We start from the raw sequence: 23,022 nt of genomic DNA on the forward strand, positions 1-23,022 counted from the left end.
AATTAACAACGAGGTCCCGTAGCGCCATGGTTTTCTCCGGCTGGTAAAACCAGGCGGAGAAAACCTCCATGGCGCTACGGGAACTCGTAGTATGGCGGAGAGGTACGCCATGCACTACGCTGGCGTAATACCCTCTCCGCCAGGGTCCTAATGAGGCCCATTGTGTTTGGGTTCACTTTACAGTCATCACAATCTTGTTTTGACTAACACTTGTTTCACATTGATGTTTTTCAGACGACGGGAGCTACAGGAACTCCGTCTCCTGCAAAAAGAGGATCAGCGAGCACATACACAGCTCACACAAAGGCTGCAGCAGCAGAGGGAGAACATGTTCCGCCGCATTGAGCAGCAGATGATGGTGAGGGGGGATATGGATGAGAGTGAGTGAAACTTTGCTTACAATGAGACTTAATGAGATGAAGGTGAGTGAGTCAGAGTGTGTGTGAGGCTGTGGGCGATGATGTGTGTGAGAGTATGATACTGAGTGAATCTGTGGCAACAAACTGTCAATATTGTATAGGCCTAAATAAAGTTGAAACAGTGGTTTGGAAATTTTATATTGAGCATGTATTTCAGGGAGAACTGTTATCTATTACCTGACAAGGCAAGTAGCTTAAAGACCAAGGCCTTCATTAAAGGTTTGGTTATAGCATCAAACTCAAATACTGTTATTGTATGTTATGGTGTTACTTTGTATTTATATAGCGCCTTATGTATCATTGGTATGATCTCAAGGCGCTGGTAGGTTGAACGCCCTCAGTCGGGAACCGTAGTTCAAGTCAGTAGAGAGAGAGAGAGAGAGAGAGAGAAACAGAGAGAGAGAGAGAGAGAGAGAAAGAGAGAGAGAGAGAGAGAGAGAATCAGAAGGTGCGTGGGTGCACCGGATATGTGTGCAGCTGGTGTGGCAATTGCGTGATGGCTGCTTCTTAGCGGTAGGTGTGGGGGTTGGGAGGTCAGGAATATGTGTTCATTCTGGTGGGTTGATATCCAGACTGGTTTCTGGCTGCGTTAGGCCTGAGGAGACGCTAAGTCTAGCGGTGTGTGCTCAGCTAGCTGTTTTTAATTAGTATGATCTGGAGTATGTGGCGGGTGTTAGTATCAGAACAGTTATACCGAATGTGTCATAGTATTGCTGTGTTCTAATTGAGTGGTGGTGTATAAGAGAGAGTAAGCGTGGTAGTGTGATATGGTGGTTTTCAGTAATGCGCTTGTGATCGAGCGCTCATTTGTACCATCTATTCTATCAGTTTTATTCACTCTGTCCATTCACAGAATTTCATCTGTTCATACATTTCGTCTGGTTCATCATTTAGTTTACTAGTCTTTCCATCCATTCTATCATTCGATCCTTCATCTACATAAACTATTCCATCCAATCTGTTGATCCACTTCATCCTTCCCATCTGTTTAGTGTGTTCCATCTGTTCTATCTGTTTCATTCGTTCGAACTGTTCCATGTGTTTTACTCACTTCATCAGTTACATCCGCTCCATCCGTTCTATCCACTCCATCGTTTCCATCCACTCCATCCACTCTGTCCGTTCCATGTGTTCCATGCACTCCATCCATTCCATGCACTCCCTCTGTTCTATGCACTCCCTCCATTCCATGCGCTCCCTCCGTTCTATGCACTCCCTCCGTTCCATGCGTACCCTTCGTTCTATGTACTCCATCCGTTCTGTCCGTTGTATGCACTCCATCTGTTCCATCCACTCCATCCGTTCCATCCACTCCATCCACTCCATCCGTTCCATCTACTCTATCTGTTCCATCCACTCAATCCGTTCCATCCACTCCATCCGTTCCATCCGTTCCATCCGTTCCATCCACACCATCCGTTCCATCCATTCCATCCACTCCATCTGTTCCATCCACTCCATCCTCTCCATCGGTTCCATCCACTCCATTAGTTCCCTCCACTCCATCCGTTCCCTTCACTCCATCCGTTCCCTTCACTCCATCCGTTCCATCCCACTCCTTTTGTTCCATCCACTCCATTTGTTCTAATCACTCCATCTGTTGTAACCACTCGGTTTGTTCCATCAGCTCTATTCGTTCCATCTGGTCTATCCGTTCCATCCACTCCATCTGTTCTATCCATTTCACCTGTTCCATCTACTTCAACTACTCCATCTGTTCCATTCACTCCAATCCGCTCTGTTCATTCCATCTGCTCTGTCCATTCTATCCATTCCAGCTTTTCGTTCAGCTCCATCAGTTCCATCTATTCCATCTGTTCCATCCATTCCTTCTGTTCCATCCATTCCTTCTGTTCCATCCACTCCTTCTGTTCCATCCACTACTTCTGTTCTGTCAATTCCATCTGTTCCATACACTCTACCTGTTCCATTCACTTCATCTATTCCATCTACTGCATCAGATCGATCCACTCCATCTGTTCACTCGGCTTTATTTGTTTCATCAACTCCATCTGTACTGCCTACTGTATCTGTTTCGTCCACAGCATCCGTTCGGTCCATTTGATTTGTTCCATTTGTTAAAGCTACTCATTTTTCCATTCCACCAATCAGCTCAGTAGTCTCACCCATTCAATCCACTCATCCTTTTTATCTGTTTGACCTCTACCATCCTTTCAGTCAGTTCATCCATTCATGCATTCTACCCACTCCATCCGATCCACGCACTCAATCGATTCCCCCAGCTCCATCCGTTCTAACCACTCTACGTGTTTAGTTTGTTCCATTTGCTCTGCCAGCCAGTGTGTTTACTCCGTTCCATCTGATTTGTCTGTTCCATCCACTTCATCCTTTTATTTTGACAAGTAGACTTATTCCCGCTAGCTCTTCGGTCCATCCTTTGAATTCACTTTATCCGTTTGATTCATTCTGTGTGTTCGATCCGCTCTATCTGTTCTGTCCACTCCATCTGTTTTATCTACTCCCTCAGCTCAATTCAGCCACGTTTTCCATGCATTTCATTCCTTTATCCACTTAATCTGTCTACTCCATCCTTTCCACGCGTTCGATTTACTTTCTGTTTCGTTTGCTTGGTCCGTACTTCATATTTTGTTCGTTCGATAAATTTCATCTATTCAGGATACTTCTTTTAATCCCTTCTTCCTCCATTCTGTCCGATTCTTCTTTCGATCTGTCCACTTCTCCCGTTCCAACCACTTCTTCTGTTCCAACCACTTCCTCCGTTCTTCCTTTCCATTCACTTCATTCTGGTTCCATCCACTTGTTTCGTTCCATCGACTTGTTCCGTTCCATCCACTTGTTTCGTTCCATCCGCTTCAGCCGTTTCATCCGCTCCAACCGTTTCATCCGTTCCATCCGCTTCATCCGTTCCATCCGCTTCATCCGTTCCATCCGTTGCATCCACTTTATCCGATCCATCCACTTCATCCGATCCATCCACTTCATCCGATCCATCCACACCCCTTTTATCCGCTTCATCCCTGACATCTACTGTATCCGATTCATCTACTTCATCCGTTTTATCCACTGCATTTGTTTCACCCACTGCATCTACATCATTTCTTTCATCCACTTCATTCCTTTCATCCACTGCATTCGTTCTATTCAGTTTATCCGTTTTAAATTACACTAGCAGTTTTAGTTTTCCATTTTTCTCGACCAGGTCTCGATGCTGAATGTTTTTTTTTGTGTGTGTTTTTTTATTTGATACAGCAACCACGGGCTACTGTTTATTGTTACTGTTATACTGTCTGGCCCTCATTCCGAGGTTGGTGCTAGTCATGTCGCTATTAGCGCCATGACTAGCACCAATACCGGTTCCGCCACCGACTTGGTGGTATGGGGACTTACCGGTCTATTCCGACCATTGCGGGACCGGTAAATCCCCATTTGAAAAGCCATTCCCCATTCCCATTTGAGCCCCCATAGGGCTCAATGGGAAGGGGGAAGGCGTCAATAACGGTACCGCAAATTGCGGTACTGTTATTGACCCTGGTATCTCTTTGCGGGTCCCGTCCACAACGCCTGGTTAAGGGAGGGACCCGCAAAGGGACCTCGGAATAGGGCGCAAAGGGATTACCGGCACCGGTGTCATTACCGGTGCCCCGTATCCCTTTGCGCCCAGGTCGTAATGACCCCCTTTGTGTTTAAGAGCGGTTTTTAGGGGAAGAGCCACGTACTGTTTGTGTTTAAGAGTCCGTTTTTAGGGGAAGAGCCACATTTTCAGTAATTTGCAGAAAGACATGAGGTCTTCGGTGAGTTGGCTGTGGGGTGGAAGTGAGTTCCACAGAGTGGGGGCCAGGGCTGAGAAGGATGATCCACCTAACTTCACTGAGTTGGTTTTTGGTATCACTAGGAGGCGGGCAGAGCTTGATTTTAGAGTGCGTGGTGGATGGTAGGGTTTTAGTTTGTCCTGAAGATATTGAGGTCTGGTATTATGCATTGTTCGGTGACAGATGCATAAGGTTTTGAAAGTCACCCTTCCGGCAACCGGAAGTGCAGAGTTTTGAGAGCTGGGGAGGTGTGATCTCTTGGGCCAAGTGCTAGTAGCAGTTTGGCTGCAGCATTTTGTGCTCTTTGTAGTTTAGTCATGTGGTACGCATGGACTCCAAGTTAGAGGGGGTTAGCATAGTCCAGTCTTGACACTACAATTGATTGGACCGCGGAGAGTCTGTTGGGAAAGGAGAGGTATGGAAAAATGTGCCTAAGGATTTTGAGGTGGTAGTGGCAGGACTTAGAGACGCTGTTGACTTGGTGCGAGAGGGCTAGGTCAGAGTTGAGAGTGCCTCCAAGGTTTTTTTTACTGAGGTTGAGGTTGTCGGGGAATTGCCCATGGCAGATGGCCAGGATAGGAGGTGCGGAAGAAGTTCAGTGTTGCCGCATACCATGATTTCAGTTTTGAAGGGGTTTAACAGGAGGTGGTTTGTGGTCATCCAGTGATCAATGGCAAGGCGGCAGGCAGCGGGGTTAGGTTTGCAGTTGGATTTTGAATCAAGGAGTTTTAGGATTAGTTGGGTGTCAGCGTAGTTGTAGCACAGGATATTGTGCAAACGGATTATTCGTGGGTGGGTGGACATATAGAGGTTGAACAGGAGGGCTGATAGGCACGCTCCTTGTGGAACTCTGGTATTGACTGATCGGGCGGGGGAAGCATAGGAGGAGAGTAGGGTTATTTGGTTCCTATTGTTGAAGAACGATGCTATCCATTTGAGAGCGTTTCCACTGATTCCTAGGGAGTGGAGGCGGTCGAGGAGGATTGAGTGGTTGATTGTGTCAAAGGCGGCGGATTGGTCAAGAAGGATTAGTGCAGCGCATCCCGCAGAATCTGCAGTGTTTTTAAGGTCATCCCAGATTGAGGTTAGGGTAGTTTTGGTTCCGTGTTGGGGTCTGAAACCTGATTGAGCGGGGTCTAGGAGATTGTTGGCTTCGACAAAGGCATTTAGTTTGGAGTAGGCAGTTCGGTCAATGAGTTTAGCAAGGAACCTGGTGTTTGAGATGGGGCTGTAGTTTTTGGGGTCGAGGGAAGGGTTTTTTAGAAGAGGCTTGACATGAGCGGTTTTGAACGCATCAGGAAAAATTCTAGAGTAGAGGGTGTCATTTATGATGGTTTTTGCGTGTTCTCCTGCGCAGGTAGATGTGAATATTTCTTTGAGAGTTGTGGCTGGGCAGGGGTCTAGCGGGGAGCCAGATGGTTTGCGGGTGGAGAGAGGTTTGAGAAATTGGTCAGATGATAGTGGAGTGAAAGAGTCGAAGGTCGGGTGGGTAGCGGTTGCAGGCGGTGGGATGGGAGGTAGAGTGGGTTGATTGTGTGGTGGGTGCAAGAGGGCCAGTTTGTTGATTAGAGAATGGGCCTCATTACACGGATGGCGGTAAGGATTTACCTGTACCGGTAAAATACTGGTACTGGTAAAATACTGGTACCGGTAAATCCTTACCGCCTTACTACGAGGTCCCTTTGCGGGTTGGGGGATTTAACGCCTGCTTTTTGCAGGCGTTAAAAACCAACCCGCAAAGGGACCCAGGGAGCTAATTACGGTACCGCAATTTGCGGTATCGTAATTAGCGCCTTCCCCATTCCCATTGAGCCCTATGGGGCAAAAATGGGAATGGGGAATGCAATGGTGGAAGGGGGAATTACTGCCCCGCCAACCTTGGAATGGGGCGGCAATTCCCCTTTCCGCCAAGGCGGTGCTGGTAATTTACCGGCATGAACCATGGCGCTAATAGCGCCATGGTTCTCCGCCATCCGTGTAATGAGGCCCAATGTGTTCTTTCGAGAGCAGTAGTGTAGAAGTGGAGAGAGAGTGAGTCGCAGAGTGATTGTGAGGGGGTCGATTGGGTTGTGGTACATGATGGTTTGGTGGTAAGGATTTTTTAATGGGTAGGATCTGCATGATTTAGGGCCTCATTACACGGTAGGCGGTAAGGGTTAACGGTCACCGTTAATGGCAACGGTGACCGTTAACCCTTACCGCCGTACTACGAGGTCCCTTAGCGGGTTGGTGCTTTAACGCCTGCTTTTTGCAGGTGTTAAAAACCAACCCGCTAAGGGACCTCGGAGCTAATTACAGAACCGCAAAATTGCGGTGCCGTAATTAGCGCCTTCCCCATTCCCATAGAGCCCTATGGGGCAGAAATGGGAATGGGGAAGGGCAATGGCGGAAGGGGGATTTACCGCCCCACCGACCTTGGAATGGGGCGGTAAATCCCTTTACCGCCAAGGCGGTGGCGGTAATTTACCGGCATGGTCCAGGGTGCTAATAGCACCCTGGATCACCGCCTTCCGTGTAATGAGGCCCTTAGACTCATGTGGGACCTTTCGTTATTCCCATTTTGGAGTCCCATTAATCTCCATTGGGCAAATTTGGTAATACCATATGGCTAGCGCCGCATCCAGTAACCTATTTGTGTGGAGGCAATTAGCTGCACACAAATGTGCTAAAGACCATGATAGTGTGGAGTAGTAGAACATAAGATCTTCAGGAATACTGCATGTATTATTGTTACTGCACAAAGAAGCCAGATGTCGAGTTTTTCCCCTCGCAGCTGGACATGTCCCCAGAACTACTAGCTTTCAGGAGAATAGTCCTGCATGGTCTCACTCAGGTGCTTCGAACACAGCCGTATGTACTAATTAAGGTAACAAAACAAGATACCATAGGTCTCAAGTATCCTTAACCAACAGTTTACTACCACCAAACCTGCTATAAAGACAGGGGAATTGTGGTCCTAGATACCAAGCACAATAAATCAGTAATCCAGGCCTCACATAAAACAACTCCCACTACTATAAAATAGCCACTGCTCATACTGCAGTGCTAATGGTTCAGAAACTGAATGTGTGTAACCAGGGCATGGAAGTTGTTTTGTAAGTCAAGAGTATTTAACACCTAATGGCTCTTGCAACCCTGTTTTCTATGTAGTACCAAAGATTTACAAAGATCAGCTGCAACAAACAGGACGCCAATTTTTTTAATTTTGTGGATAATATTTAGAGCGAATTAGAAAATATATTAAATCATTTCGTCAGCCATTAGCAAGCATGTCAGGATCTTTCCTAATAAACACAAGAGACATTACCAGACTAGTCAAAGGAAAGGAATACAACAGTGTTAAAAGCTTCTCAAAATGAGACCCGTAATGAGATTCACAATATTAAGAACAAGGGACAGGTCCTACACCAGGTGCAAACCGAGTTAATTGTTGCATTGCTGAAGATAGAATTATGTCATACCAAAGAAACTGCAATCTGGAGAGCATTTGCCCTGACATTTGTCAACATTTACATGCAGAGTTGGAAGAGAAATTCATTTTTAAAGGTCATCATTTTTCTAATAACATGCTGCATTGGAAGAGATTCATCAATGATATTTGGTTTTAAATAGGTAGATAAGATTTGTGATGGCAGAAATATAAGATTTTGTGAACCCACACTTGTAGGAAGAAATGGATATGGTGTGTTAATAAAAAGCATGTCATCCTAACACATTAGAATGTTCTGAATTTATGTTTGACTACATGTTTAAATAATACCGCATTGACCTACCCCATCTAACACATAATATGTTAAATGTGTGATTGTACAGATGAACTCATTAATTTGGGGATTGATCACAGCAAAGGTACCAGATATTGATAGCTTCAAGTATTTGTGTGCAGCACCTCATGAAACTTGCATTTTTAAGCAATCTATTTATGTCGCAAACTCTCTGACCAAAATTAGGTGTTTTTAAACTCAAGTCAACATCCCAAAATTCTGATGGATAAACATCCAAAGCCACTTAATAAGACTGCTTGTCAACTTTGCCCTGAAAGAGGATTACACTACTCATTTACCAATTGACTGCGCTCATGCAATACTGAAGATTATTAAAACCAAGACAGCATGGTTTATTGACAGAGAAATGCTTTTTACTTTTAGTGAAGTGAAACCAAATGAGGATGTTATGGCATCTGCAACAATAGTCTCATGATATATCCCCAGATTAAGCAACAAATAAATAAAACAGACACTTACCTGTCACTCAGTATCAAAGAACTGATATTGCTGTTAAAAGGATGCTAAAGTGTTCTCAAAATTTGACATGGCTATTGTATGTCATCAGATCAAATTACACTAGGTATCAAAATCACTAACAGCATTCAGCACTCAGTATGTTATGTTACCTTGATTTATACCACACACCACTGCCATTTACATGGTCTTCAGGAGCTCATGGCACATTTGTATTTACTCAGATACTATTTGGCTTGTCCATTACAGCATTTGTATTTCAAGGGATGATGGCCTCATGGGCAAGGGACAAAATGCCTCATATTTTCAAGACGACATACTAATTAATGACAAAAACTCCAAGCTAAACAAGCTGAGCAAAGAAGAAGCCAGCGTTGGGTAGAAACACAAAAAGTGTGTCTTTAGGATGGATGCTGTGAAATATGTGGGGTATGCTATAATCTCACACGGGATCAATGCTGTTGAAGGGTTTTACAGATGCACCCATGCCTTCCGCTAAGGAGGAGCTGTGAACATTCCTAGAATTAAGCAAAATGTGTGGAAAAGCGAAAAAGACTGCTAACATGAGGCCACTGTTGCTGTTATCAAAAAGGTTTGGAATAACAATGGACATCCCTACAGCAAAGCGAATTAGAATGGCAAGTGCTTTTGTAAGTGCCTGTCGGCTTTTGGAGGCTACTGGAGACTGTCGGAAATGGAGTGATGTTTATCCCGTTTTTCAAGTCTGGAAAAATACCTATGTATGGAGACGACCCCCAAGCCCCTCCTACTTGCCCAGAATTCTATTTCAACACCGGCGCGCGCATTTTGGCAAGTGCTTTTGGAAGCGCCTGTCGGCTGTTGGAGGCTACTGGAGACTGCCGGAACTGGAGTGCTGTTTATCCCTTTTTTAAAGTCTGGAAAAATACCTATTTGGTATGGATTGTTTGACAAAGACTATTAGAGACTAATATTATACCTATAACTGCCTAAAGAAGTACATATTTACCCTGTTTCATTTACTTTTTTCATGTTTTAGTGGAGACGACCCTCAAGCCCCTCCTACTTGCCCAGAATTATATTTCAACAACGGGCGCACGCATTTTGCACGCGGGCATTTGGCAAGTGCTTTTGTAAGTGCCTGTCGGCTGTCAGCTGGCAGGGGGCCGGGGAAAGTGAGTGTTATTTTATAAAGTTGTTTTTTTTATTTTAGTTTACGTGTTGTTTAATTGTTTATTTTGGAGCTTTAATTCTTATTCTTTCCACGTTTTTGTACTGTTAGCTGACTTGCTTTCTATATTGTGGTAATTTTACTTTTGAGTGCGACGCTCCTAATTTTATGTACATTTTTTTTTTTTAAACGGCCGTGATTTCTATGCTGTTTAAACTACTACGGTCTGGATTTATATTGTTTTTCTGGGCAAATGTCCTATCGCTTGACAACAAACATGCCGGCCGTAACTGAAACGGCAATGCATACAGCCGCTGCCTTGCAAACGCCCAAATCAACCTCACGTGTAATTCATCTTTCTCGCAGAAGTAAGGCTGCTTTGCACCCTCCTTCATCACCGCTCTCAGATATGAGGACATCGGACCGCATTACACGGGAGGCGGTAAATCAAACCATGGTGCTGCCGGTACCATACCGGTACCACCATGGAGCAAAGGGGAATTACCACCCCATTCCAAGGTTGGCGGGCCGTAATTCCCCGTTTCTCCATGGCCCTTCCCCATTCCCATTTTTGCCCCATAGGGCATAATGGGAATGGGCAAGGAGCTAATTACATTACCGCAAATTGCGGTACCGTAATTAGCACCAAGGTCCCTGTGCGGGTCCCAACTTTAACGGCTGGTCTACACCAGGCGTTAAGGTCGGGTCCCGCAAAGGGACCTCGTAGTAAGGCGGTAAGGGTTAACGGTCACCGGTAACCTTACCGGTGACCGTTAACCCTTACCGCCTTCCGTGTAATGAGGCCATTGTGTGCTGATGAGCTGAAAGGGAAAGCACCTTGTGACTTACAACAAACTGCTGTGAATCCCGTAGTGGAACTGGTTCTGCAAGAAGCAATTAGTGTTAACCCTGCTATCGTAGATTTAACTGACACTCCTATTGATTCGCTCATTCAGGCTGGGGCCCTACTACTGGTGCCTCTCCAGCCAATTTCTGTACCTAGCTGTGGAGGCGATAAGGTAGTTTTTGGCACTCAGGTTCACAGGGCGGGATGCACAAATATTGATACTAATGCTCAAGGGTGCGCAGGTTTTCAGCCAAACGAGGCTTTAGATCCTTACAGTAATGAAGGGGTGATTAGCAAAACCCTGCCTAGTGTTAGGCTGTTAAACCCAGATGTTTCTTGGATTGTGCCCCCTAAAGAAAATGTAGTTAATCAGCTGGTTAAGGATTTATCCCAATCAACAGTAATGTTCTCTCCTACGGCTATGAATTCTTCTGCCTACTCTCTGTCCTATACCCAACCGACCCCAAGGAGGCAAATGGCTGCTCAGGTAGCTATTGCCCCGTCAGGTGGGTAGGTATACACACTGGGACTAGATACTTATTACAGACCATGGGCCTCATTACGAGGGAGGAGGTGCCCCCTTACCGCATACCGGGTCCGGGTTCTCGGAATGGGTACTTACCGGGTCATTCCAACCTTGGAGGACCCGGTAAGTCCCCATTCTGAGAACCATTCCCCATTCCCATTCGAGCCCCCATAGGGCTCAATGGGAATGGGGAAGGAGCTAATAACGGCCCGCTAACAGCGGGCCGTTATTAGCTCCTTGGTCCCTTAGCGGGACCCGCTAAGGGACCTCGTAATGAGTTGGTAAGGCGGTTAACGGCAACTGCACCCTTAACCGTTGCCGTTAACCCCTTACCGCCGACCTCGTAATGAGGCCCCATGAATACAGCCCTTTTCTCGCTTCCGCGGTTATATGAAACATTGGGCCTCATTACGCGGTAGGCGGTAAGTAATGGCCCTTACCGGCATGGAGCAATTAACGTGTCTGTGTAGTAACCAGCCCGCTAATTGCGTGCCATTACGAGTACGCAGGCACGAGCTTTGCGCCATGCCGGTAAGGACATTACCGCTATGCAGCTAAAGACCCCAAAAGCGCCCTTACCGGCAGCAAAGAAAGCGCTGATAGCACTACCGCATCCATGGATCTGTCATTAGCCGTCACTGTTAAAAGCGGCCACCGTTAATAGTGGTGACCGCTATTAGCGGTGACCGTAAATAAGCGGAACCGGAAGTAGCGTCATCGCACAGGAACGGGAAAGTGCATGGCGGCCACCTTTAAAAACACAAACCAATGCCATCCTAAGCCCCCAGGACTTGCTTCACCACTACAGCAGCCCCAACTTCATCCAACACCACATCAGAATGCCCAAGGCCCTGAAGCAAGGTGCTGCGCACCAGCGCAAGGAACGTTTCTCAAATGAGGAACTAACTATGCTTGCTGACACACTAGCAGCAAATGCGTTGGTTGTGTTTGCGCAAGACATGCGGTATCCCGCCCAGATAAAAAAAGGACATCTGGGAGGAGGTGGCACGCAGAGTCATTGTGGTGGGCTCCACCCCCCACACTGTAAAGGACGTGCGCAAGCGCTGGGATGACCTGCGCCTCCGTGTCCGGAGCATACTTGCAGCCAATAGGAGCCAGGGCATGGGGACAGGCGGCGGAGGAGGCTCCCCCATCAACATGACACACTGGGAGAAGACATGTGCCAGCACCATTGGCATAGAGACAATCGAGGGAGTGGGGAAAATGGAGCGCGGTTTGCAGTTATCGGCAGATGGAGGTGAGTGTCCACACAAAAGCATGACTTTGTCCCCCAAATGTGACACTGAAATCAGCCAATGCATGGTGCATCACACACACATGAACACAACCCTGCCCATATGCTGTGCACATCCCCATCACATCCCCATATACATGTGTCACCCAGACGTATGCCTGTGTGACCGACCCATATGGCAAGCAACCTGTATGTCACAACTCAAAGTCCAAATGCACAGAACTGCAGCGATTACAACGTATGCATGATGCACGTTGAACCATCACCGATGCTGTCCCTCTCTTGGTCCCCCACAGGCTCACAATCTGACAGTGAGAACCATGACTCCGCAGCGCAGGCCCCAACACCGATTAAAAAGGCCAGGCGCATGGAAGGTGGCACCAGGCCCAGCACATCAAGGGGCACTGGCAGACCTGAAACGTCGCAGAGCCCAAAGCCACTCATGTCGATACGTCACCAAAGCGTGAAAGGGCGACCGACAAGGTAATGGCACCCACACTAGCCAGTCCCACCACACAGGAGCCAGTGGCAGAAGGCTCACTGTCCGCTGCCAACAGCTCGGTTGGAGAAGCAGCTGCCACGGCACCACAGTCGGATGTAGAGGAACCATGTCATACACCCATAGGACAGCGCACACCCAGGCCGCAGCTGTCAGCCCACCACAGCCCACGTAGGACAGCGCACACCCAGGCCGCAGCTGTCAGCCCACCACAGCCCACGCCCCACATCCAGTGCCAGCGGCCATGAACTGTCTGATGGTGGATCATTGGCAGGGTGATGGAGTCCCATGGACAGATCACCTGATGGCGGACTCATGCCACAAGCTGCGCCAAGACCAACCAAAGGCAGGGATAGAGACCAGGGAATCAGTCGCATCCAACAGCGCCAGGAGGAGCTCACTACGCTGGCTGGACAGCACGTGAGCGAGGGTGCCCTGGCGAGGGAGGAGTGTTGGGAATATGCTAAGGACATAAAAATCGCTATTGAAACAAGTACAACATGCATTTGCGATGAGTTGGCAGCTGTGAGGCAGGTCCTCAGCCGCATTGCGGATGCAATGGAGAGCCAGTGTCCCGCACAGGGACTGGAGCAACCAAGCACCTACTCCTCTGCCAGCTCCAGGCAGACCAGCCCCCTGCACAGGACCGCGTGGACCTTGCGTCGGCCAGACTTGCAACCACCCAATTGTGGCAGAGGACGTAGGCAGTAGGGGCAGCCTGTCATTGGTGACTCTTGCACACTAATGCTGCACTGACGTGCACGCCATGTTTGGAGGAGTTGTGGGGGGAGGTGGGAGAGGGTGTTTGGGGGAGTTGTGGGGGGAGGTGGGAGAGGGTGTTTGGGGGAGTTGTGGGGGGAGGTGGTGTTTGGGGTGGAGTACAATTGTCAAGTACAATCACATAACTGGACATTGAGGTTGATTTGGTGATGTGTAGTTAATCGCATGCTTTGATCCTGTCACCGTTGAAGCCAGACTCTTGATGATCTGTCATTCCACGCTTGATGTCCCCATGCTGGCATGCTGTACTTCTGTGGTAGTGTACGAGTGAAATTCTGTATATTGGCTTAATGTGATTCCTTTGTACGCACTAATGGACGCATGTCCGTTGTGATGCTGTTCATCGGTCATCTGCATTGGCCATACTAACAGCATGTTTAAATCAAGTGCCATGATCATTCTTTGGTGCTAATAAATGCTTATTGGAACCATGCCGATATTGCAGATAATGAGTTTATCAAAGATCTGGAAACCCTTTTTGATTTAATAGCCCTGGACACTACCTGTAAACATACAATATTGGCCAGGGACCTAAATATTAGGTGCATTGAACATCCATTAAAGCAGCTTTCTCCAGTAGCTGTACGCTGGAATTTACTAATGAAAGAACAACAGTTAATGGTTCTGTCCCAGGAGACACTCCACCGGTTAACACCTGGCATAGAGGGTTGCAAACAGCCTTGATCGATTATGTTTTTACTGACGGCTGACTTTTTAGTCTTACCAGTAATTTCCAGATTAAGGGGCAAACTGTCAGTGACCACGATATATTGGCTGTTTCGTGCACATGGTCCAACCCTAAGAAAAACGTCATCATTCTTTAATTACTGGCCTGGTTCTTAATAGTGCTGGCAATCGAGTTAATTGGACGCCCACCCTATTAGAGGATTTAAATTAAAGATTGGCTATCCCAGCTACGTGTCCTTGTCGCACTGATGTGCGATCTCCCACTTCTTATGTAGAGGTTATGAAGATTTTTGCTACCCCGAAACGTGTACATGGTAATATTGTGAAAAGTAGACTTCATGTCTACGATTTTGAGGTGGCGGAAAGGAAGGCCACCTATCGGGCGGACAAAAAGAAAAATGTGCCTATCCCCTAGTACAAATATTCTGGGCAACCTAAGATCACTTAAGTGTCGTTATAAGAACTGGCTAAAGGCTAGGAGAGCCCTGATGCTACAGAGAGATAAATGCAGTCCAGGAGTAAATCTGGGCCGCATTCTACAAGTCACTCTATGCAGCAACCCACTTGGTAGGCATCTTGGCAACACCAGAAGCTATATGTGCGACTAACCTAGACTTTAACTTGGAGGATATTGTATATTACATCTCGAAACTCAGTACCTCTCGGGCCCCTGGTCCTTATGGCTTATCGAATTTCATAATTAAGCAGCATCCATTAGCCTGGGCTAATATACTCCTAGTTATCTTTTGGACAGACAGCTAGGACAAGACGTTTGCCCCCATCTTGGAGGAAATCTATCGTGTTACTGATTTTACAAAAAGGGGGATCGTCTAAACCCTGGGAATTATTGTTCGATTACATTGCTGGATATCCTAGGATTTTTTTTTGTTGAAAGGTTGATCCTTAGGCATATCAATCATTGGCTTGATACCAACAAGCTGCGGGATCCCAACCAGACCGCCTTTATGCCTGGTCTGGGAACAGCTATAAATTTGCATACCTTGGAAGCAATAAAACAACAGGTGAAATCTAAAAAAAGCCATTTTATATGGCTTCTATTGACTTCCAAGCGGCTTTCGATGCCGTTAGTAGAGAGCTATTGATTGATAAACTGAGGGAAACCGCCTGCCCTGAAAATCTGGTCTATTGGATTAAAGAGTTGCACACACAAACTACCATTCAGGTGAGGCTGTCTTTGGATGGCAATCTATCGGAGCCAATTGAAACTTTTAGGAGCTTAAAGCAAGGGTGTTTGTTGGCTTGTACCCTGTTCATTTTTTTTGTGGCAACATGCCTAGTGACTTTGTGGGAATTGTCTCAGATGTACCAAACCTGGGGAAGTGAGCGATCCCCTGGTTTTTCTATGCCAACGACCTTGCGTTGTTGGCTAGAACTCCCAGGGTATTGCGTGCCCTGCTATCGCAGCTGGGTGGTTATGTGGAGGTGAATGGGGTGAGGATCAACCAGTCAAAATGTAAAATCATGGAGATCACTGCAAACCAGAGGAGGCCTATTAAGATACTGCCTTGGACTCTACAAAATAATAAGATTGAGGTTGTTAGTTTTGATAAAAATGATAAATCGTATCACTCTGCCTTGTTTCACAAGTTAAAAACATGTATTTCCCAAGCCTGTATTATACAGGCGAAGTATGGTAAATTCTATTTTGCCCCGGCTATGATCTTTTTTAAGCCAAAAGCTGCTCCTATTTTAACCTAAGGGGCCGAAACCAGGCAATGGCAGCCAGAACTGGTTTGGCAAAGAATGGAGGGCTCCTTTTGGAGATCAGTTTTGGCTTGCCGCATACGCTTCCCATCTGTGCGATACGCACAAGCTAGGAATGATCTCTCTGTATGCCCTTTATTGGAAACCTCTAACCATATACAGGAAATATTTAATGTCCATTACCCCAAACTGCCTTTTGAACATTTTATCAAAGTATGCACTGACAACTAAGCATACAAAAATGCAGTTATGGAGATGTAAAATACAGACTATTATGGATTCAGAGGGGATTCCAGAGAGCCTCTTGATAGCCGATCCGGTTAGGGCCAAAAATAAGCTCTGGCTGAGCGATTGGATCACAACCAGAGAAAAGTGCTGTAAATTATATCTATTCAGGGTGCAGACTTTTGGGATAAAAAAATAAAATACCCCTGAGCCCTACCTGTTAAGATTCCCTGATTCCAAATGGCGTAACCTGTTTATGAGGCTAAGGCTGAACCTATGGTCTGCAAACTGTGCTTTATATACATTTTATATACATGTAAAATCGTACAGTGTAATGACTGCAGATTTTACCATAAAATCCTCCGAGAGACGATAAAACATCTGGTTGTTGAGTGTTCAGCCCTGATTACCATGAGAATCAGGTATTTTCATCATGTATTTAAATAATTTAAAACTGTTGATACAGAAGTTTTATGGAGAGTTTTGTTTGATCGCCATAAGACTGGATTGCATTTAGGAATGGCGAATTTTATGCAAGCCCTTAATCTGCCCGAAGTTTGCAAAATTGTGATTAATGAAAATTGATTATATGATAGAAAGGTCCTGGTTACCTTGCAGTAAATTATGACATATTTGGCCCTTGTAAATAAAAAAGGATCACACGCAGGTTGCTGTGTCTTCACATGTGGTTTTTATTGTCCCAATTGTGGACATATGGTAAAAGGAAAGTGGTAAGCCAACACGTGTTTCAACCCTAACAGGTCTTTATCAAGGCTGGTATTTATACAATGTTGGTCAAAGAGGTCACATTTGTGTTTTCACAGGGTAATGTGTGGAGACGAGCGTGGCCAACGTGACATAGTGGTGAGGAAGGTGACAATGTGAGAGTGATTTCAAAACATAATTTCCATAACGATATGAGATTTAGGTTGTGTTGGTGACATAATGACAATAGAATCAGATATACAGCATGGTGTGACAGTAATTTGCAGATTACATGAATGCAATGGTCAGAAGAGGAGAGAAGGGGTGGAGGGAGGAGGGAGGAAAAACAAAAGGGAAAGCAAATTAGTTGTTTGTCCTTTACAGGCAAGGAGTATTTTGGCAAGATATGTGGTAATTGGATGGTAAACCCAAGGGAGGAGCTTACCAAAAGTAGTATATTTGGGGATGTTATCCCATATTTGTCTGGCTGCCGTTTGGCAATATTCCTTATCAATCTTGTAGAAACTCTAAGCTTATAAAGGGAAGGTTTGTGAGTTCGGCAGACACCTAAAAGTGTCTCATAGTTGATAAATTATAAAACTTAGTGAGCTGATTATTCTTATTCTGTCTGGGTCTGGTGGTTTGAAAGGGGTTGGAGCTGGTAATGAGGGAACCTACCAGTGAGGAGCTAACGGGACATCTTGGTAAGTGATTGTTAATATGGCTGATGGCGTGTAAAAGTGTTCTATACTGGGGAGGTTGGGAGCCCAATACAGCCCGTGTGCAGGCATGTTGGTAGGGTGGGCACCCTTATGAGAATACCGAAATCATCAAGCATGATGAGGGGGAGAGCCATAATTTGTCACTAATGTTTAATTGTGACACAAGAGTGTTTTATTTTTTTAGCGCTAATACTCTAGGTTAGTCCTGCCTAGTGGACGGCATACGAGGTGAGCCTATGGGGCAATTTAAAGTGCGGTTGGTTTTGCGGAGGTGACCGCTTGGAGGTTACTGTCCGTTCCCGATTTCCGAACTACAAAGATGTCCACTAGATTGAAAGGTATACAGATTAAGCCGTTACATGCGACCGCCTGTGACTAGCGTTTAAAAACCTGATGTTCGTTCGTTTTGAAAACGAATTACAGCTTGTGTCCACTAAACTGCAAGATTTAACATTAATGCAAGAAGGCAACCAAGTGTTCCGTGCAGTCAATTACCTGTTGCCGATTTTGGTGCGGGTTCGCTCATCTGTATGTCATGAGCTCGGCGAGGGCTCTTGGTTAATGTAGCCGTGACTGTGCAGATTCAATTGAGCATCTGCGTGCCACGAATGCTGTCGATGCGTGCACATGTGCGAGAGGAAGACACTGTGGGTGTGGCGTCAATACGCATGCTCAAGAGATAAGTGTTTCTAGTTTGATTTGTATGGGGGTGGGTGAGGAATTTTATACCAGGATTGGGGTGGCTTCAGTAACGCCCCAGGGCAATTGAACAATTTTTCAAGGTAAGGTGCAGATATTGGAGATGGGAATCCCACTCATCTCAGAAAGGGCGTATTGTTGAGGAAGAAGTAGTCAATTACATAACGTGATAGAATAGGTAGGATGGTTGCCAAAAGGCAAGAGGAGGGGCAGTAGTCCCCAGTAGTCGGGGAATGAAAAATCCCAGAAGGTCAACCACTTATGTGGTATGGAATGGCCATTATGAGTCAACCATGGCTGGACGTGTCTGTAAGACTAGATATGAATGGTAAAGACCATAGGCGAGGAATTGAGAAAAGGTAGGACATGGAAATATGAAATCTCAATAGATGAAAATAAGGAAAGATGGGTGGGGTAAAATTACGCATCCCAGGACAGAGGGAAAGGGAGGAAGATACTTAAGAGCATGATTTTTATAACAAAACATTAAAGTCATGGTCAGAATTTAAGCCAATTTTGGTACATCTGAAGTGACAAATGAGTTTTGCTTCCCCCTGGCATAGTCTCTGTTCTCTGTCTCCCCCTCTTGGTCCGCATTTGATTGTGCTCAGTCCAATGAATCGGATCTGTCATTTTTCATCCATCTGGTGTTGTTTCTGCCAGTGGTTCGCCAATGGCAGTTTAGGGTCTTGTGAGTGAATACTGTTCATTTGTTGTCTTATTCTAACACGTATTTCTCTGATCATGCTTCAAATGTAAATCTTTGCGCATATGCACCGGATAGCGTATATTACGTACTTGGATCTGCAGTTAATATGATCCAATATTTTGTATTCCTGGCAGTCACGAAATGTGTCCGTTGTTGTTTTCTCTGCGTAGTTGCACATCGAGCATGTGCCACATTTGGTAAAACCAATGGGGGTCCTTTTGGTGAGCCAGTTAGTTTCAGATGTCTTCTGTTCCGGCATGTAGGGAGGGCTGAGTAAGGTACGGAGCATTGGTGCTCTACTGTACGAAATACTTGGATAGGTTTTCAATTTGAGGTTAATATCTTGACCCAGTAATAAGAGTGACCAGTTTTTCTGCAGGATCTGTTGTATCTTATGGCTGTCTGCGTTGTATCTGTTTACAAATCTGATGGTATTTTCCTTGATGTTCCTAGTTCTCACTTTTGGAGTTAGTAGTGAGTTTCTGGGCATGGTTTGTGTTTTTGCTTTTGCATCAATGGCATTCTGTGCTTTATAGCCTTGGTGTACAAAGCGGTTGTCTAGCAGTGTGCACTCTTCTTCAAAGGTTTCTGTCGTGTCGCAATTCCTCTTGGCCCTTATGTATTCCCCTTTAGGGATATTGTTGATCACTGTTTTTTTGTGGCAACTCATTACGTGTAAAATTGAGTTTACCTCAGTTGGTTTGCGAAAAGTTCTGGTCGAATTCTGATTGTCCTTAATCATGATTGTTAGGTCCAAGAAATTGATTGTGTTGTTACTAATGTGGCTGGTCAATTCGATCCCGAATTGGTTGGAGTTCAAAAGTCCTACATATTTCTCTAGGTGGTCCTGAGTACCGTTCCATATCAGGAGTATATCGTCTATGTAACGGAACCATATGCCGATATGTTCTTTGTATTCTGGCATTTTGAGGGAAAATTTGCTCTCATAGCTATGCATAAAGCAGTTTGCCAGTGCAGGTGCGTAGCTTGCTCCCATCCTGATTCCGCATGTTTGCCAATAGTAGTCCCCATTGAAGAGAAAGATGTTGTTAGATAATGAGAAGTCCAGAAAGTCTTTAGCCATTTCGACCTGTTCGTAAAAGGATGCTGATTCATTGCTGAGTAGGAATTTGACACTCTGTAACGCAAGTTTGTGGTCTATCAATGTGTACAATGCTTTGACATCTAGCATTGCTACCAAGAATTCTGGTTTCGATTTTATTTCGGACAGGATTTTGAGGGTGTGTATGGAGTCCTTGAGAAATGTCGGTATAGATGTAACTAATGGCTGGATCACGTTGTTGATGTAATGTCCAAGCGTTTCATTGATGCCGCCAATGTTGCTCAGAATTGGTCTTCCTTCCGGTATTCTCTCAATGTTTTTGTGTATTTTGGGCAAGAGATGGAGGGTGGGTGTTACTGGGTGACTAGTGTGGAGGTAACCCAGTTCGTCGTCTGTAAGTAGTGTAACGCTCACCTGACTCCAACGGAGGCGCTGGTCTAGTCTGGGTTGCTGTGGCCTCTTCGAGCGTGATGCGCAGAACTCGGAACACCGACTGAACAGGACCCTCAAATCTTGCTTGTCTGGCCCGTAGGAATATCTTTCTGCAGATGAGAAAGGGGATTAATAGTCTGCAGAATAGTGTGCTTGCTCACCCCTTCCCCCCTTCGTTCTTCTCTAACTTCCTCCGAAATCCCCGGTTGAAGCTCACCTTATGGTTGGAAACGATGAACTCTCCATCCTGCTCCTGGTGCAGGGGCGCATGTTTGTCCAGTTACTTCACTGGTTTTCAGAATGGCGCTGGCAAAATCCACTTGACTTTTCCGAGCGGAACGCCGTAAGTATGAAGATTACAAAAGTTCAAGTGTAGAGCCTCCTTTTCTGTTGTCTTCCTAACCTGTGATCTGTCCTTTATTTCAGGTGCAGAATGAAGGCGATGCGTTGAGGGATTGAATTGCCGATGGTAAACTCAGGTGAGTTAGCGATGGGGGCGATCCCTCTTAATGTCTTTTGTCCTTTCCCCATAGGGCCCGGGGTGCGGTACCTGCCAACGAAGCGGCGCCGACCCGAAATGTGGAATGGTCCACCAACAGAAGACCGGTAAGTGTTATGGCGGAAAATTAGGCTTTCCTCATATGTTCCTTCTGCTCACCTTTTGTCTCTTCTTCTCTCCCCTAGGCGCAGAGATGTGGCGACCGGTGCAGACAGTCGCGGTGGAGCCAGAAGAACTCCCGAGGACGGGTGACTGAAGCGCGGCGCTGCAGCGAGCAACGCAATGCTTTTAAATGAAAGTCTTTTCTCAGGAACGCTGGCGTGAAGGTTCCGGATGCAGGTAAGAAGTTTGATAAAATTCTTGGTTTTCACCTTTCTCTTCTCTTCTTTCCTTACAGGTGTTCCAGGACCGAGGCGGGCGTGGCTGGAGACCAGATGCAGGAGCAGACACGGTGAGCGTTCAGTTGCTTGGATGCAGAACAACGCGAAGCGTGAGCTACTGTCTGGGCGTGGCTTAAATAGCCCCCAAAGTAGTTCCAGGTAAGTATCCTTCCCTGGCCACGCCCGAGTGGCAAAATAGTCCCAATGAAAAAATAGTCCCTTTCAGGTCTCAGGGAGGCCTGAATCTTGCAGCATGGTCTGCATCAGGTAAGTGCACAAAACACCTTCCTTTATGAGCCTGGCGCCTATGGCGCCAGGTCCGATGTCCAACATGAGCCTGGCGCCAACGGCGCCAGGACAGAGTCCAAAGAGCCCCTATAAGGGGCCGCTGGGCTTTTACCCGGGGGCATGATGCCTGCTCCCGGGGGTGCTGGGCCTGGCCTGGTGCTCCGGGGTAGGCATCATGAAAGCAGCCCTTGGCGGTGGTATTTCTTAAAGAGCAATTTATGCTTGGCCTGAATACTGGCCTGCGGATTGCTGTTCAGTTTGTCATAGTTCCCCGGGAGGTTTAGGTGTGTTTCTGCCATCTGGATGTAGTCTTTGGTATTCATAATGATGATATTTCCACCTTTATCAGCTTTTTTTATGATGATGTTCTCATTTGTCTGAAATTGCTGAAGTACTAGTGTTCGGATGTGCTAAGATTGGGTCTGCTCTTATGCAATGTCATTTCTGTGGCTTCCAGTATGTGACGGTCTAGTGCAACTGCTTCCTGAAAGGTGTCTATGAAGTTTTCCACAAATAATTGTGGCGTGAACTTGGATTTTCTCTTGAGTTCCAGTATCTTCATGGGGAGATATTCAATAGTTAATTCTGCCATGCACATTTTAATGCTGAGGTTATCACTTTCTTCTATTGTTGCCAAAGTATGGATGTTGTTCAGGTCTCCTATGGTGAATAGGCTGGGTGGTTCAGTTCTTGTAGTTGGTTTGAAAGTTGTAACTTTCGTTGCAAATATTTTTTCAGTTTTAGTTTTCGTGTGAATTTGAAAAGGTCTATGTGGATATCAACTTTGCTGTTGTGGCTTGTCGGTGAGAATGAGAGGCCTCTGTTCAGTACTTGGGTCTCTATTGTGGTAAGTTGTTTGTCCGATAGGTTCATCACTAAGTTTTGGTGTTCACCTGTCCCACTTGCTTCTGAGTCTCTGATCGATTTCTTCTTCTAGTTCACTTCAGTCTTTTGTTTGTTCCTCCACCTCTTCTTCGTTTGATGTAGTTGGTGTATTTGTCAGTGGGTCTGCAAACAGAACAGTTTTTGTTTGGATAGGTTTGGTTCTGTTTGCTTTTCTGTGACGCTTGATTTGTTCTAAAAAAGAGAGCTTGTTAATTGTAGGTTCTTGGTTTTCACCTTCTTCAGGCTCGCTCTCTGGATCGGAGCTAACTGGCGAGTTTGTAGGAGTACTTTCTCGGGATTTAGAGACTGTGTCATATTTTGCTTGAAATGTAAACACTGTAGTCTTTGTCATTCCGGAAGAATATATGGTGTTTTCTCATTTTTACCTCAACCTGGGGTTTTTTGAGGATGTTGTACATTGTTCTGTAGTTTTTTTCGTTGGTTGCTGTTGGTGCTTCATAATCTTCTATTTCTTTTTTGGCTTCGTCTATTAAC

The 23,022-nt window shown here is 45.9% G+C and overlaps 1 protein-coding gene across 2 annotated transcripts in view; it reads left to right on the forward strand.

Annotated features, from left to right (window-relative positions):
* LOC138492113 (STE20-like serine/threonine-protein kinase) overlaps positions 1 to 23,022 on the forward strand; it is a 520,802-nt gene that overhangs the window by 332,742 nt on the left and 165,038 nt on the right. For both annotated transcript variants that reach the window (XM_069619087.1, XM_069619086.1), the window contains exon 11: positions 235 to 358. In XM_069619087.1, the coding sequence (XP_069475188.1) occupies positions 235 to 358 (124 nt within the window). The remainder of the gene's footprint in view (positions 1 to 234; positions 359 to 23,022) is intronic.

Source organism: Ambystoma mexicanum, chromosome 10 (assembly GCF_040938575.1).
Source record: "Ambystoma mexicanum isolate Mex_15411 chromosome 10, UKY_AmexF1_1, whole genome shotgun sequence".
NCBI lineage: Eukaryota > Metazoa > Chordata > Amphibia > Caudata > Ambystomatidae > Ambystoma > Ambystoma mexicanum.